The 17,747-nt window shown below is 36.5% G+C and overlaps 1 protein-coding gene across 1 annotated transcript in view; it reads left to right on the forward strand.

Annotated features, from left to right (window-relative positions):
* The window catches only part of LOC137626911 (neuroligin-4, X-linked-like), a 72,827-nt gene extending 58,564 nt beyond the window's left edge, over positions 1-14,263 (forward strand). The window contains exon 8 of the mRNA XM_068357898.1: positions 14,000-14,263. Coding sequence (XP_068213999.1) covers positions 14,000-14,263 — 264 coding nt within the window. The remainder of the gene's footprint in view (positions 1-13,999) is intronic.
* The last annotated feature ends 3,484 nt before the right edge of the window (positions 14,264-17,747 follow it).

A 17,747-nucleotide genomic window follows, 5' to 3' on the forward strand; every position in this document is an offset into this window, starting at 1 on the left:
CCTTCGAGAGAAATAAATATTGAAGCTTTTCTATTCAGGTGATACAAATATCAGGTTTTCTGGTCAGCTATTGGATGTTTGTTCTACATTTCAATAAAAAATAAAGCACAAACACCAGACACACATACATATCTATTTATGTTGTTTAGGTATATGTCTGCTACCCTATTATAACTCTCTCTCTCTCTCTCTCTCTCTCTCTCTCTCTCTCTCTCTCTCTCTCTCTCTCTCTCTCTCTCTCTCTCTCTAATAACTCAAAAACCCACTAAATGGAAGAAATACATCATCACTCATTCTCAGACAGACTCTAATGAAAAAAAACCAGACTGCAATCCTAGCTTTCTTTTATCTCCCAGACCTTCTTTTGATCTAACAGGATGAAAGACCACGAATCAAACAGACTCGGAGCATCTGTCCTACAATGGAAAAGGAAAAATGCAAACATCGCAATATCGTCCTTGTGGCGCAACTACCGAGGAACACAAGCAGACAAGATCAACTAGATTTCCATCTCGGATGTAAATCCAATATGAGGAAGACCACAGCGTTACGAAGCACTTACTTCTTTAATGGTTCTTCTTCTTATTTCTATTTTCTCTCTTTCTGGTGCATTAAAGAGATCAGAAAAGGAAGACTTATTCTTCTCTCTGAAGCGAAGGTACGTTTGATGGTTGGCGAGAGGAATTTCTTTGAAGAATTAATTTCTACTTATTTTCTTGTATGTTATTTCAGTCAGGTACTTTTTTTTTGCATTGATTAATTATTTGGATCTGTGGTAGTTATAACATAAGAGTTCTCATTTATGTTCTTTTACACATCAATAGGTTCAAAGCGAAGCTTTACAGGTATGAAGGAAATATATATATATATATATATATATATATATATATATATATATATATATATATATATATATATATATATATATATGTGTGTGTGTATAATATAAATATAAATATATTATACTGCTTTTTAATGAACTTTTCTTTTGATATATTGTTTTTTAATGTTTTAAACCTTATTTTTACTTATTACCTTATCTCTATTATCATTTTTATAAACAACCCTCTTATCTACAGTAAATTTAAACGTGTTCTGAATAAGGATTAATTTTTCCATTAACAATATGTATAACTTCCAAAAAAGAATTAAATGAAGTAAAATTACAAATCTTATTTTCTAAGAAGAGTTATGTGATGTAAACATTTTACTATGAAAACCATTCATCATCTCCCATTCATAAAAACCTCAGATGATAAATGTACTGAACATCCATGAAAGTCTTTATCAAAAACCATCCCATTTTATTAAATACTATAAGAAGTTCATTTCTATGGAATACGGTCTGTCTCTGAGGTGAATTATCTAGATTTTTTATTATCATTATACACATATCCCTTCCAGATAAAATGTTATGATCTTCAATAGCAGGGACAATATATTGCTTAATATTGTCCTCTGATTTTCTTTTTTTTTTTTTGTTTAAATCAGGTCTGGAGAGGTAGCCCTTTCCACACACACACCCACACAAACGCACACACACACACACACACGCATATATATATATATATATATATATATATATATATATATATATATATATATATATATATATATGTATATATATATATATATATATATATATATACATATATATATATATATATATATATATATATATATATATATATATATATATTTATATATATATATATATATATATATATATATATATATATATATATATACATATATATATATATATATATATATATATATATATATATATATATTCATATATCTATATATATGTATGTATATATATATATATATATATATATATATATATATATATATATATATATATATATATATATATATATATATATATATATATATATATAACGGATTTTGAGCGAAGCGAAAAATCTATTTTTGGGTGAGATAGCCATGTCGTCCTGATGGAAGTTCCTATAGGGTAGCTTCCTAGGGTATATTACAACTACGGCGATATTCCCAGAGAATTTACCTTAAGGTACCAGAATTCTAACTCCTGGAGCGAGTATCCCTCGTGAAAGGGATATCGCGACATATCAGAGGACGTATTCTAGACACGTCACATGGCAATCTACAACCTGGACAGAGATTTCGTCTCGTAGGAGGTGATTGACGAGATACGAATTCGGGAAAGAAAAAGGGGAGCCGCTCCCAAGGCTTCCCTATCCCCCGATTCGTATGTGTGCCTGGCGCCAATCCTGGCGCCATCTGTATTCCTTGTAGCGTACACGAGGTGCTACAGATACTGTATGTAGGGAGGGGTCCTACAGCCCTTTCTTAGAAAGGCAAGGGCGGGTCCATCAGGACGACATGGCCATCTCACCCAAAAATAGATTTTTCGCTTCGCTCAAAATCCGTTTTTTGGGCTCAAGCCATGTCGTCCTGATGGAAGTGTACCAGAGCATTACTGTATCTTTAGATTCTCAGAACGTGCCGTACTCCCCGGAGGTAATTTTTTTCCCGGTCGACTAGACCTAGAGACCTAAGATGTTACCGTTATACATATTTTCAACTAACTATAAACTATGTTAGAGCTTCCTGCCCCCCTACAGGGAAGAGTCCTACTAGACTCTGGAAAAGTCTCGAAGAGTACATATATCTATGTATGAATACCAGGCAAGCTAATATAGTGGTCTCGCCCTATATTAAGTAAAGCATAGTTTGTAAAGGACCACTGCGTCAATATGAAATATCGACCAGTTTTCCGCACAATACTTGTATTGGACAAAGGTTTTATATCCGCATAGGAGGAAAACCAATGCAACATAGCTTGCATAAAGGAACAATTCTATTAGAATTATCCCAGATAAGGTACATAGAATGAATGCTCAATTATACCAATAAATTGACACAGGTGAAGGAGACGCATGGTTCTCAAGAACCAGATTATTGACAGGCAATAAATAGACAGGTTAACCACAATTATATATATATATATATATATATATATATATATATATATATATATATATATATATATATATATATATATATATATATATATATACTTATATATATAATATATATATATATATATATATATATATATATATATATATATATATATATATATATATATATAAGAAGAGGATAACCCAAAACTTTAAGCATAAGTATGATAGTAAACAGAGCTTGTTTGTCTGAAAGAAAAAACATTAGATGCCACTTTTAAGATACCGAGGTATCAAAGTCATAAAAGCCTGTATTACAAATCAATGACATTAGCGTTAGAAACGCTCGGCACACATGTCTGCACTTATGCTAGGTTCACCTTTGGAAATGGAACAGTCTGGATGGGCAACACAGTGCCCTCACTTAGTTTGTAGTACAGTATGTAACTACACACTCACCCTGGAATTAATCGTCCCAATTAAGACCACTGTTCCTCGCAGAGTTAAACAGTAAGGTTAACACCGCGACCCACTGCTACCACAGATCTCTTAAGTTCCTCTACTTGCTTCGCATAGTGGCGAAAGAACACTCTGGAAGACTTCCAGCCAGTGTATGAACGGAGATGTTCAAAATCCATGCAATTAAAGAAATTTAAGAATGAGGCAACTTTCCTCGGATCGTGACCTGCGGGTGTATTGTCAGGATCCGCTCTGCGAATAAAATATGTGATTTTCGATCTGAGTTGATTCAGAGATAAATTTGAGCCTGATGTTTCTCCCCTGAATAGTTGACCACCCTTGAAGTCTGAAGTTCTATGAAGATAGACCTTTAGGCATTCTACTGGACATAGGTAGTAGGTTGGCCAGGGCACCAGCCACCCGTTGAGATACTACCGCTAGAGAGTTATGGGGTCTTTTGACTGGCCAGACAGTACTACATTGGATCCTCCTCTCTGGTTACGGTTCATTTTCCCTTTGCCTACATACACACTGAATAGTCTGGCATATTCTTTACATATTCTCCTCTATTCTCATACACCTGACAACACAGATTACCAAACAATTCTTCATCACCCAAGGGGTTACTGCACTGTAATTGTTCAGTGCCACTTTCCTCTTGGTAAGGGTAGAAGAGACTCTTTAGCTATGGTAAGCAGCTCTTCTAGGAGAAGGACACTCCAAAATCAAACCACTGTTCTCTAGTCTTGGGTAGTGCCATAGCCTCTGTACCATGGCCTTTCACTGTCTTGGGTTAGAGTTCTCTTGCTTGAGGGTACACTCGAGCGCACACTCCCATCTTATTTCTCTTCCTCTTGTTTTGTTAAAGTTTTTATAGTTTATATAGGAGATATTTATCGTTGTTACTCTTCTTAGAATATTTTATTTTCCTTTTTTCCTTTCTGCACTGAGCTATTTTCCCTGTTGGAGCCCCTGGGCTTATAGCATACTGCTTTTCCAACTAGGGTTGTAGCTTAGTAAGTAATAATAATAATAATAATAATAGAGATGCATCTTCTTTCAGAGGGCAGATTCTCCAGGGACCCCACCTGTTGGTGGGTAACTCATTCTTGGCGAGAAACGTAGGATCCGGAAACAGGTTCAGTTCTTCCCCCTCCAAGAACTGAACACGACCTGCCTCTCTCGAGAGGCTACAATCTCACTAACCCTGGCCCCGGACGCGAGTGCAAAATAGGAAAATAACTTTTTGTGTCAAATCCTTTAACGCACACTCTTCATTGCTCAACAGAGAAGCAAAATGAAGAACTTGTCTGAAGACCATGAAATGGGCTTTGGAGGTGCTGAAGGTCTGAGCCTAGCACAGGCTTTCGGGACTTTATTAAAGATCTCGTTACCTAGGTCGACCTGGAAGGCATATAGAATGGGTCTTGTCAAAGCAGACTTACACGCTGAAATCGTGTTCGCTGCCAACCCTTGACCATGGAGGTGGTGAAAAAAGATAAGCAGAAGTCTGTCAAGATCTCCTGCGGAATCTTCGCCTTGACAAAAGGCCACCCATTTTCTCCAAGATGACTCATATTGCCTTCTAGTAGATTTGCATTTATATTCCTCAAGGAAGTCTATACTGGCTTTCGAAATCCCGAAACGCTTTCTCACCGCTAGGGAGAAAAAATCATGAACTGCAGGGTCCGGGTTTTCTGTAATGAAGCGCAGACAGTTGACTTCTGGACTCGCTGGGTCAGAACTGGATCTGGTAGTGGTACAAACTTCAGCTACAGTTCCAATGCCAGGAGGAACCACACACTGTTCGGCCACTTGTGGGCCACTATTGCCGCTACCTTTTGAAGGATCTCAGTTTGTTGAGGACCCTCAACAGAAGGTTGTTAGGAGGGAACAGATAAATCTTGGACCATCTGTTCCAGTCGAGGGACATCGCGTCCACTGCTTCCGCTAAGGGGTCCTCGTACGGGGCACGTACAGGGGCAACTTCTTGTTGTCTTTCGTCGCAAAGAGGTCTATCCGCAGTTCTGGGACTGATTCAGAATGAAGGAGAATGATCCTGCGTCTAAGGACCATTCCGACTCTATCGGTGTGAACCTGGATAGAGCGTCTGAGTCACATTGCGGACTCCTTGAAGGTGAACTGCCGACAGGTACCACTTCTTCTTTTCCACCAATCGGAAGACGGCCAATATCACCTGGTTGAGAGGTGGTGACCTCGATCCTTGTCGATTCAAGTATCTCACAACTACCTCGCTGTCTATTACCACTTTATGTGGAACGAATGACGCGGGGAGACTTTCTTTAAGGTAAGGAGCACTGCCCTAGCTTCTAGAAAGTTTTATGAGAAAGGTCTTGAATAGCCTGGACCAAGTCCCCGTGACTTTTTTCCGATGAGAGTGACCTCCCCATCCCTCCTTCGAGGCGTCTGAGTGAATCGTCACCGACGGGGGAGGTGGCTGAAGAAGAACCTGACTTCTTTAGATGTCTGGCTTGGGACCAAGGCCTGAGAAGAGTACTTAGCCGAAGCGGCTGGTCTTCTCAGATCTCTTCACGCGTTTGATGCATAACTTCTCCAAACTCCGATTGCATCCTTTAGCTGTGCTCTTAGCACTGGGTCTGTCACCGAAGCAAACTGGAGAGAGCGCAGTACTCTCTCCTGCTCGTGTCTTGATATCCTTTCGGAATCTTGAAGTCTCTTGACAGAACCCGCTATCTCCTTCCTTTTCTTCGCCGGGGTGGAGAAATGGTGTGACAAAAGGTCCCAGTGGATCTTAGCCACTGGAACTTTTGAGATGGAGAAAGTCGAGACTTTTTCTGTTGATCTTGAAGCCTAGGTACTCTAGGAACCGGATCACTTGACTGGAAGCTTGCAAGCATTCTGTCTCGGATGCTGCCCACACCAACCAGTCGTCCAGGTAGGCTACTACCCGAATTCCCTTTAGGCGAAAAAGTTTGAGAGCTACGCTCGCAAGCTTCGTAAAAATCCTTGGGGCTAGGTTTAGTCCGAATGGCATGGCTCCGAAGGCGTATAGTCTTCGTTGTAGCCTGAACCCTAGGTAGGGGGAGAGTCGATGGCTAATTGGAATGTGCCAGTAGGCGTCTGACAAGTCTATAGAGACGGAATATGCCCTCTTGGGCAGTAAGGTCCTTATGTGTTGCAGTGTTAGCATTTTGAATTTGCAATTCACTATGAACTTGTTAAGTGGCAACAAGTCCAGAATGACTCTGAGCTTTTCCGAGTCTTTCTTGGGAACACAAAACAGCCTCCCTCAGAAATTGATGGACTTCACCCTTTTTCTCCAACCGTTCTTGAACGTACTCCTCCATAACGGGGGTGGAGTGTTGGAAAAACCGAAGGTACGGGGGTGGAGTGCTGTACCAGCTCCCGCCCAGTCCATTCTTGAGTAGGCTGTGGGCCCAGGGATCGAAGGTCCACCGATCCCGAAATTTCAGAAGTCTCCCTCCTACCGGTATCACCTCACTTGGACTGCCGTCCTGAGGTCTTGCCTTCCTGACCACGACTACCCCTGAATCCCCTTCCCCTTGAGGGGCGTCTAGACGAGCCTCTGGCTGCTCCTCTAGGCTTTGCTCGAAAGGAAGTAGACTGCCCTTCGAACGCTGGGGTGAATGCCGTGGACTGTGTCGACACGGCCTGGGGTACCCACTGAAAGGTGGTCGGGGTTTGTGCCACGATCTGGGGCACTGGGGGCAATGGCAATTGCAGTTGCTGTTGCTGTCTAAGAGGCTTGGCTGGCCGAGACGGTAGCCTAGTCCTCATAGTCTTCCTCTTTGGTTGAGGACCCTCATCCGAGGAAGACTTTCTTTTGATAGCCAGGCCCCACTTCTGGAGAAGGTTTCTATTCTCCAAGGCGGCTTTATCAACAACTTCTTTGACCAAGTCGGTAGGGAAAAAGGTCTTTTCCCCAAATGTTGGAGGAGATTAGTTTCTTTAGCTCGTGCCTCACCATAGCCGAGGTAAACACGAACTCGCTACAAGCTCTCCTTGCCTTGACGAAGCCATAAAGGTCCTTCGTCACTGTGGCCAGATGAGGCTTGGCCACTACCATGAACATTTCATGGACCTTGGTGTCACTTGCCATCGTCTCGAGAGTAGTCTGAAGAGACATTGAGGCAGTCAGTCTTTCTTTTGTATCGAACTCACTTCGCAAAAGAAAGTCAGACAGCTTAGGGAGGTCCTTGCCAAACTGACGTCCGGCAATATCAGCCCCCTACTTTCCCACTGAGAACGTAAGATGGACGTCCTTCCAGTCTTTGTGGTCCATAGGCAGGGCCAGCGACAAGGGTTTACACTCCTCTAGGGAGGGGCAAGACTTGCCGGCCTCGATTGCTTTTAGTACAGCCAGAAACCCTTTCTGTAAAAGGGGGAAGGTTCTAGTAGGCAAGGACACAAAGGAAGGGAGCTTCCTATTTGAGTTAGAGAAGCCCCTCTCTTTCATCGAGGATGAAAGTAGAGCTTGAGCCTTAGCATGGTCCATCACTATGACCTCCTTCGGCTCTGTCTCCTCCTTTGAAGCTGGTTCCTTCCTCAGCCGGACATAACAGTCCGGATATGATGCCTTGCTGGGCCAGAATTCCACCCTCCAGGGGAACTGAGCCCAGCTTATCCAAGATGACGATCTTTCCAGTCGTCATCGGCATGTGCTCAGCATACCTCCATGGGTTAGCATCTGAGCACAAGGGAAGGTCTTTCACATTGAGCTTTTTCTGGGGCCCATGTGATTCTGCAAGGCACTGCATTCGCAGTTCCATTGCAGCCGCCTTCTCCTGATTCTCCTTCTGCATTTGTTGGATCATTCCAACAATAGAAGAGAGGGCATGTCCCAGCTCTACTGGGAGACCGGCCGATGTAGAGGGGCTTGAACTTCATCCTGGGCTTCTGCCAGGAGGTCTTCCTCCTGACACCCGTCCACATCAGACATCCTGTCATTTAGCTGGATGTCTTGCATCGCGACCGCGACTTCAGCATCCACCTGGATCTGAACTTAGGGGATCTCCTCTTGAGGCTGGGGAATCACTGCATCAGCTGATGCCTTAGGGAAAAGATACGCTCTCATCTTCTCACTTGGAAGATAAGGGCCAGAAGTGTTCTTTTGGAAGCCCCTTACCCAGGTACGAAGCTTCTTCCTAGCTATTTAAATGTCTCATTAATCAGGTTAGTGCACACAGTACATACCTGAGGGTCCCAATACCGGAGATCATCCTTGGAGACAGCGTATGCTGCGTGTCTCCTACAAAACTCATGTCCGCAGAGGTTCTTGCTGCTGACATTGCAGAAAGCACTTCCCCACTTCGGAGTGTCCTTCTGTAAAGAGAAGAAATTTCCATGAGTATCAAGTGAACTATGTATCACTGGATATGCATAGTATAGCATAACAATTCAGAAAGGAAAGACACACACTTGTGTTTCCCTCACAACCATTGTTGCAGCCTTCCAGATAATAAAATCAAAAATGGTTTATCTCTTCTAGAGTAACCAATGCAAGGTTTCCAGAGGAAACAGGTGGAGCTCACACCTAAGCAATGATTTTAAAATCCTGGATAATAGACAGGGAAGAACTCAGCTTCCTATCTGAGGGCAACAGCAAAGGGATGTGCAAGAAAACACAATAGTGTTAGAAGATACAGTGCTGTACCAAAACCTTTACTATAGTTTTCTCCTTACTAGAAGAATACTAGTACAGTATAGGGGGATGTGTGCCGGCCTGCCTTTGCCGGCCGGCACACACCACAACTAGCTTTAAAGTATACTACTTAACAGCTATAGGGCGGCAGCACTCTGGTTCAAATGCCTGTGCCGGTCGGCAGCAACTGCCGGCCGGTAACAGCCAGTGTTGGCCGGCAATGGCTGCCGGCCAGCAACTACACAAGGTAGTACCCAGCTGCCGGCCACACTCTTGGTGACCGGCAGACAAGGACTGACATAAGCCGGCCGGCAAAGGTACAAGACCGATGCCAGCCGGCAGCAAAAGAATCAGAGGACTACACCTGCCCGGCTGCCGGCCTCATAGGCCGGCAGCCGGGACAGGTACAGCACTAGAAGAAAAATAGAATGGATGCCGGGATAAGAGTGTACACAACCTCCAAGCCCGGCAACCGAAAGAGTGCATATAAGGAAGGGGAGAAACTAATTCAGGCTTCCTTGACCAATGCCGTCCGGCTCTGCCGGCAGGCATGGATGAGGGACCAAGAGAGGTCCGGGCAGCACTCGAAAACATAAGACCCTTGCCGGCCAGCAGCTCTGCCGGCCGGCAATGGGCTGAGTCAATTCCACATCCCAACCTATACTAGGTCCAGAAGTAGAATGACGAACAGTACAGTAAGACCCCTGCCGGCCAGCTCTGCCGGCCGGCAAGGTACAGTACAGTAATGGCTAGGCCATTACGGAGATAGAGGGGGAAGGGACAAGAGGGTCCTGCCAACCTTGCTTTAGTGACAGATCACCCGCAGCCAAGAAACTTATCTTAGCCTAAGGGAGATCTAAGGGGAAAGGCCAGCAATACTTGCCAGCTTCCAGAGCACCAAAGCAAGGAAGGCGTTGCTAATCCCAAGGGAAGAACTTATCCTCCCCCGAGAACAGCAACAGGACTAGTCTGGTAGATCACAAAAGAAGGAATCATAACTACAGAAACCTTCGGTAGTGACCTAAGGGAGTTAAGCTCCCTTTGTATGTGTTAGGTCAGCGAGGGGGACTCAGCCCCAAGCCAGACAACACAGACTCAGACTAAAAACTCTGTTGTTCTGTCCCTCTAGAACCATAACTACAGGAACAGGAAGGTACAGTAACACCCTAGTATAGTTTTATCGAAAATAAATTCGGAAAAAACCACTTAGGGATAAGCCCAAGGCTTAAACAGAGGGAAAGGGATTGCATACCTTCTCCGAAGAAAAGAAAGCAACCGGTGAGTATGATAAAGTATACTATGGCTCCATAAGCAATTAGCCTAGGCACCAAGCGAATCGATTACCTAATTCACCGAAACTCACACGTATACAATCTTGGAAATATTCCACACAGTCTAAAATGTATAAAATATAGCCTAAAGCTTCAATAAAATTTTAATTACACTCGGAAAAACCAAAATCATGCATGAAGTACTAGGACCAAACGACTAGGCTACATGGCCTAGCGTAGGCCAGAATGGCGAATACTTCGCCAAATAATACTAAGCTCGAAAGGAAATTCTATGTAATGCTAAATAGCTAAAATTTATTAAAGCAAAACAACCAGGAATATCGCTCTGACTAACTAATTTATACCTAGCGAGCGACAGTGTCCAGACACCTCTGGTAGGCTACGGCTCTTGTATCAAAGATTAATCCTATTAATCACTCAAAATTTTACCAAGAGCCTACATTTATACATAACAGACACTATACTCAACTTATCAGAGGCCGACGAAGACGAAGAAGCCATGAAAAGTCGAATAAATCCAAGATTTGCGAGAAAAAATGGAAAAAACACCAAGTTGTTAAGCTACGCAAAAAGGAATACAGATGGCGCCAGGATTGGCGCCAGGCACGCATACGAATCGGGGGATAGGGAAGCCTTGGGAGCGGCTCCCCTTTTTCTTTCCCGAATTCGTATCTCGTCAATCACCTCCTACGAGACGAAATCTCTGTCCAGGTTGTAGATTGCCATGTGACGTGTCTAGAATACGTCCTCTGATATGTCGCGATATCCCTTTCACGAGGGATACTCGCTCCAGGAGTTAGAATTCTGGTACCTTAAGGTAAATTCTCTGGGAATATCGCCGTAGTTGTAATATACCCTAGGAAGCTACCCTATAGGAACTTCCATCAGGACGACATGGCTTGAGCCCAAAAATATATATATATGCATGTATATATATATATATATATATATATATATATATATATATATATATATATATATATATATATATATATATATATATATATATATATATATATATATATATATAGGGAGAGATAAAGAGAAGAAATATATTTTTCCCTTCCTATCGATACAAATTATCTATTGTATTTAGCCGTGAAACAGGTATAGTATGACTCTTTATTTACGTTCAGTTTATTTAAGAGGCATCGTTTTATTTATGAATGAATGCATCTGCGTAGCTGCCAGAGTTACGATGTTTCCACTTTCATGGATTCCTGGTACGAGAGATTGTATAGAAAATTTTTTTTTCATATTCTATGGAATCATATATTAGTGATAATATGAGGATTTGTAGTTTTAATATATTTAGTTAAATTTCAGTCAGGATAAACTCTTAATATTGTTGGCAATAATATATATATATATATATATATATATATATATATATATATATATATATATATATATATATATATATATATATGCACACACACACACACATATCTATATCTATATATATATATATATATATATATATATATATATATATATATATATATATATATATATATATATATATATATATATATATATATATATATATATATATATATATATATATGTGCACACACATACACATATATATATATATATACATATATATATATATATATATATATATATATATATATATATATATATATATATATATACAGTATATATATATATATATATATATATATATATATATATATATATATATATATATATATATATATGTATGTATATACAGCATATATATATATATATATATATATATATAATATATATATATATATATATATATATATATATTTACATACATATATATATATATATATATATATATATATATATATATATATATATATGTATAAATCTATATTTATATATATACTCTATATACACACACATTTATATATATATATATATATATATATATATATATATATATATATATATATATAAGTATATATATATATATATATATATATATATATATATATATATATATATCTATATATATATATATATATATATATATATATATATATATATATATATTTATGTATATAAATATATATATATATATATATATATATATATATATATATATATATATATATATATATATATATATATATAGAGTATATAAATAAAAATATAGATATATATATATATTTATATATATATATATATATATATATATATATATATATATATATATATATATATATATATATATATATATATATATATATTCGTGCTTGCAGGTGTGTTGATGCTAATACATGCATATATATAAATTCTCACATATGAATGCACACTTACAACTGAATCAAATTAACCTAAATAAAACTAACGCAATAGTTAATATTTTCATCTCTATCAAAGTAGATTATTCCCGTTAACGAAATCCATTCTAAAAAAAAGATTGAATCACAATATAGGTCAACAAAAAGACCTCATATCCAATAGATTATTGGACGACCCAAATGAGCAACCTTTCCCCATGTTCCTCCCCATTCGATGCAATCTCAAGAGTTTGGTACGAAGCTGATATCGTCTCGTGCGAAACTCATATCGTCCAGGCAAACTTCTATTAATTGGACGCTTCTTAAAATGGTTTCTTCATCCGATAGAGAGTTTTGACTCTAAATTCTCAGATCAAACTTCTGGCCTTCCTCAATGAAATTTATTTTTCATTGTTATGAATGTTTAGCATCATGTTTTTAATAAATCTATATTTCCACATTTTCCAGTGATATTTAAATATCTATTATCATTTACTAATGTACGCTACTCGTCACATATGATGAATAGATACTAAAATAGATAGTCACACACACTGGGGTATAGAGATTCCACCTTTTAATACCGACCACTTTCTTAACTACAACAAGTCTTACCAGGATATGGCTATTTCCTCTCCCTTTCATCAAAGGTAATAGAGATATCGGTAGTTATATGCTTTGTCACTGAGCGTGACCGCAAAAAATGTATATTCATATATTTATATATTCATATATAACTAAAGACAAATAGTCTACAATAAAATAAACGCTCAGATAATTAACTTCTCAGCCCACTACTAAAAAAGTCAATAAAACGAGGCTGTAGGAGTTTGGTGGTAAAATGTAATAATAATTCTTTTAAGCAGAATTTAGTTATGCCTAAATCTCCCATCCTATTGATAAAAAAGGAAAATATTATGTTTTTATTTTTGCATTTTCATAAGAATAATATTATCATGCTAAGTGAATCATAGTGATAGGGATAGAAAGAGTTCACTGATGTTTACTTTTAAAATTTCTCTCTCTCTCTCTCTCTCTCTCTCTCTCTCTCTCTCTCTCTCTCTCCTCTCTCTCTCTTCTCTCTCTCTCTCTCAAGGGCTTTCTGTTGCTTCAATGTGGCCATGTTGAATAAATTAAAATTCTGCTGAGGAATATACCTGAAAGTTAATCACAAATAATTTACCTTACCAAATAAAGAACAGGTAAAGAAACATTAGAGGAACAATAAACTCACCTGAAGAAAATAGATTAGAATTCATGATTAGGCTACCTCTGTCTCGGATCAAAGACGTCTTTCTCCCAAGAGAATTCCTTTCAATATTCAACCTTTGATAAATAAAACCAAATAAAGAAATAATTCCTCCATATTGTACTCAGATTCAAAATTGCAATGCTGTTACTCCACTCTCATCTCTCGTCTCTGTCAGTCCTGTCACGTATGAAGGAAATCTTAGAGATAGTGGCCTCGTGGAGGGACCTCTGAAAGATAGCTGCCTCGTTGAGGGACTTCCAATGGAACGCTGGATTGTGGAGGTACCTCCAAGAGAAAGTTGCCTCATGGAGGAAGCTCCAAGAAAAGCAGCCACCAAGAGGGACCTCCAAAATAAAGCGGCCTTGGAGAGGGACCTCAAAGAAAATTAAGCCTCCATGATGGAACTTCAGAAGAAAGCAGCTTCCGAAAGGGACCCTCAAGGAAAGGTAGCCTCTGGGTGGGAACTAAAAGAGAGAGTGACCTCTTGGAGGTACCTCTAAGAGCAAGATTATTTAGAAATAGTATGTTCCTTCTCTCTCTCTCTCTCTCTCTCTCTCTCTCTCTCTCTCTCTCTCCTCTCTCTCTCTCTCTGAGATATTATGATTACAAAAATACTTTGTTGATATGATTAAGGAAAACATATGAGATTTAAATAGAGCTATTTTTATTCCAGTCAGAAAATAACCCTATTCAATGTCAAGCTTTGCAACGTACACAGATCTCTCTCTCTCTCTCTCTCTCTCTCTCTCTCTCTCTCTCTCTCTCTCTCTCTCTCTCTCTCTCTCTCTCTCTCTTATATTTGTACCCTTCTACAACAAAATTGTATTGAATTTTTAGTTATTAACTCGTTGTTGAATTAAGAACTATATTTATATTTATCAATGTAAATCTTAAGAATGTACTTCGAGGTAAAATAAGAAAAAATTCTAAGATTTTATTTGATATTTTTCAATTATATATCGATATATATATATATATATATATATATATATATATATATATATATATATATATATATATGTATGTATATATATACACATATATATATATATATATATATATATATATATATATATATATATATATATATATAGATAGATATATATATATATATATATATATATATATATATATATATATATATATATACATATATATATATATATATATATATATGTGTGTGTGTGTGTGTGTGTGTGTGTGTGTGTAAACATTTGAAGATACATATCCAGGATTTTCCGAGTAATAAATAGGTGACAACTGTTGAAAAGGAATCAACGAGATAGCGACTCAGCCTCAAGTAAATGAGTATATTTTTAAATATCCTATTATATCTTAAGGGGTTCAAATTCTCATTTGATCCTTAAAATTTCTCGTATCATGAGATATTATGATTACAAAAATACTTTGTTGATATGATTAAAGAAAACATAAGAGGATTAAACATATCCATTTTTATTCCCGTCAGTAAATAATCTTATTATATGTCAAGCTTTACAACGTACATAGATCTCTCTCTCTCTCTCTCTCTCTCTCTCTCTCTCTCTCTCTCTCTCTCTCTTACCCTGACTCAGTAAAATTTGGCATCTAATTTAAACTATATGAAAGTTAACTTGCTTGAAAAAACTTTATTAAGTACCAGTATCATGTATAAATTTTCTATCTTAGAAAATTAAAGAATACATGCACTCAAATATATATATATATATATATATATATATATATATATATATATATATACATATATAAATATATCTAGATATATATATATATATATATATATGTATATATATATATATATATATATATATATATATATATATATATATATATATATATATATATATATATATATATAGATGTATATATATATACGTACATATATATATATATAGATATATATATATATATATATATATATATATATATATATATATATATAAATATATATTTATACATATATATGTATATATATATATATATATATATATATATATATATATATATATATATATATATATATATATATACATATATAATATATATATATATATATATATATATATATATATATATATATATATATATATAAATATGTAGGATTTCTAAATGATGAAATTATAAGGACATCTATAGAAAAATACGAACGACTAAGCTTCAACTAATGTGATAAGATTTTTAATATCCTATTATATCTAGAGTGGTTTAAATCCTATTAAATCCTTAACTTTTATCGTATCGTTTGATATTAGGACTACGTAAATCGTTTGTTGATATACTTGAGGATCATAAAAGAGGATTAAACATAGCAATTTTTATTCCAGTCAGAGAATTATCCTACTTTTATGACAGCCTTTGCAGCTTGGATAGAAGATATCTCTCTCTCTCTCTCTCTCTCTCTCTCTCTCTCTCTCTCTCTCTCTCTCTCTCTCTCTCTCTCTCTCTCTCTCTCTTTTGAGCAGATTTACTGGTATTTAAAATCTAATTTAAACGAGATTTATCAAGAGTATATATTGGTTGACATGAATTGATGAAGCAATACTAATTCTATATGTATATTTTCTATCATAGAAAATAAAAGAATAATAATAAAACACAGGAGAAATCAGCCTCCGATCCAAGTTCCATCTTGGATGCAAATCCAATATGAAATAAGATTCTTCCTTTCCATCTTCTTTGTTTTTGATCACTCAGAGGTAAAATCGTACATCAATTCTTTCAGTTTGACATTCTCTGCTTGAAGGGACAAGATATCTTTGATGAAATTTGTTTCTGCGATTCAATCAATTCATGAAACATTTTTATTCAACTACTTCATATTGAATTAGATTTAAAATCCTGATTTTAGATACCAGGGAGGGAGAGAGAGAGAGAGAGAGAGAGAGAGAGAGAGAGAGGAGAGAGAGAGAGAGAGAGAGAGAGAGAGAGAGAGAGCGAGAGAGAGAGAGAGAGAGAGAGAGAGAGAGAGAGAGAGAGAAGGTATTAACAATCCATAAAAATAATCTTAATCTCAAAAACTGCATTTCTCCTTCTAGTTAATAAAGTTTGGAACTGGGTCATAAATTCAAAATTAATAACTTGCTCTAAATCGAGTTTGAGTAGATATTAGTCCGGACAAAGACTCTCTCTCTCTCTCTCTCTCCTCTCTCTCTCTCTCTCTCTCTCTCTCTCCTCCTCTCTCTCTCTCTCTCTCCTCTCTGTAAGAGAAGGGATGAACACAAAGCCTTTATAATATTAGGGAAAGTTAAACGCTTACTGAAATGAAGTTGCTTCATGAAGAGTTAAATGCCATTTACTTGAGGAGCAGGTGAAGGTAAGGAAAAATGAAGGGCAGAAGGGAACTTTTGTGAGAGGGTGAAGGGCATGTGAAGTTATAGTGAAGGGTAATTGAAGGTTCAAGAAGAAGAGGGAGAGTGGTATTACGCTGTTGGTGGATAAAGTACACACATTTGAATGAATGATAGAATTTGGCATGTTTTGTTACATATTCCTTGGTACGATGTACAAGGGTATTAGCATATGAAATTTCACTATACACACACACATTATATATATATATATATATATATATATATATATATATATATTATATATATATATTTATATGTGTATATATATATATACATATATATATATATATATATAATATATATATATATATATATATATATATATATATATATATATATATATACATATATATATATATATATATATATATTATATATATATATATATATATATATATATATATATATATATATATATTTATATATATATACATACCTATATATATGTATATATATGTATATATATATATATATATATATATGTATATATATAAATATATATAAATATATATATATATATATA

This window comes from Palaemon carinicauda, chromosome 34 (genome assembly GCF_036898095.1).
Source record: "Palaemon carinicauda isolate YSFRI2023 chromosome 34, ASM3689809v2, whole genome shotgun sequence".
NCBI lineage: Eukaryota > Metazoa > Arthropoda > Malacostraca > Decapoda > Palaemonidae > Palaemon > Palaemon carinicauda.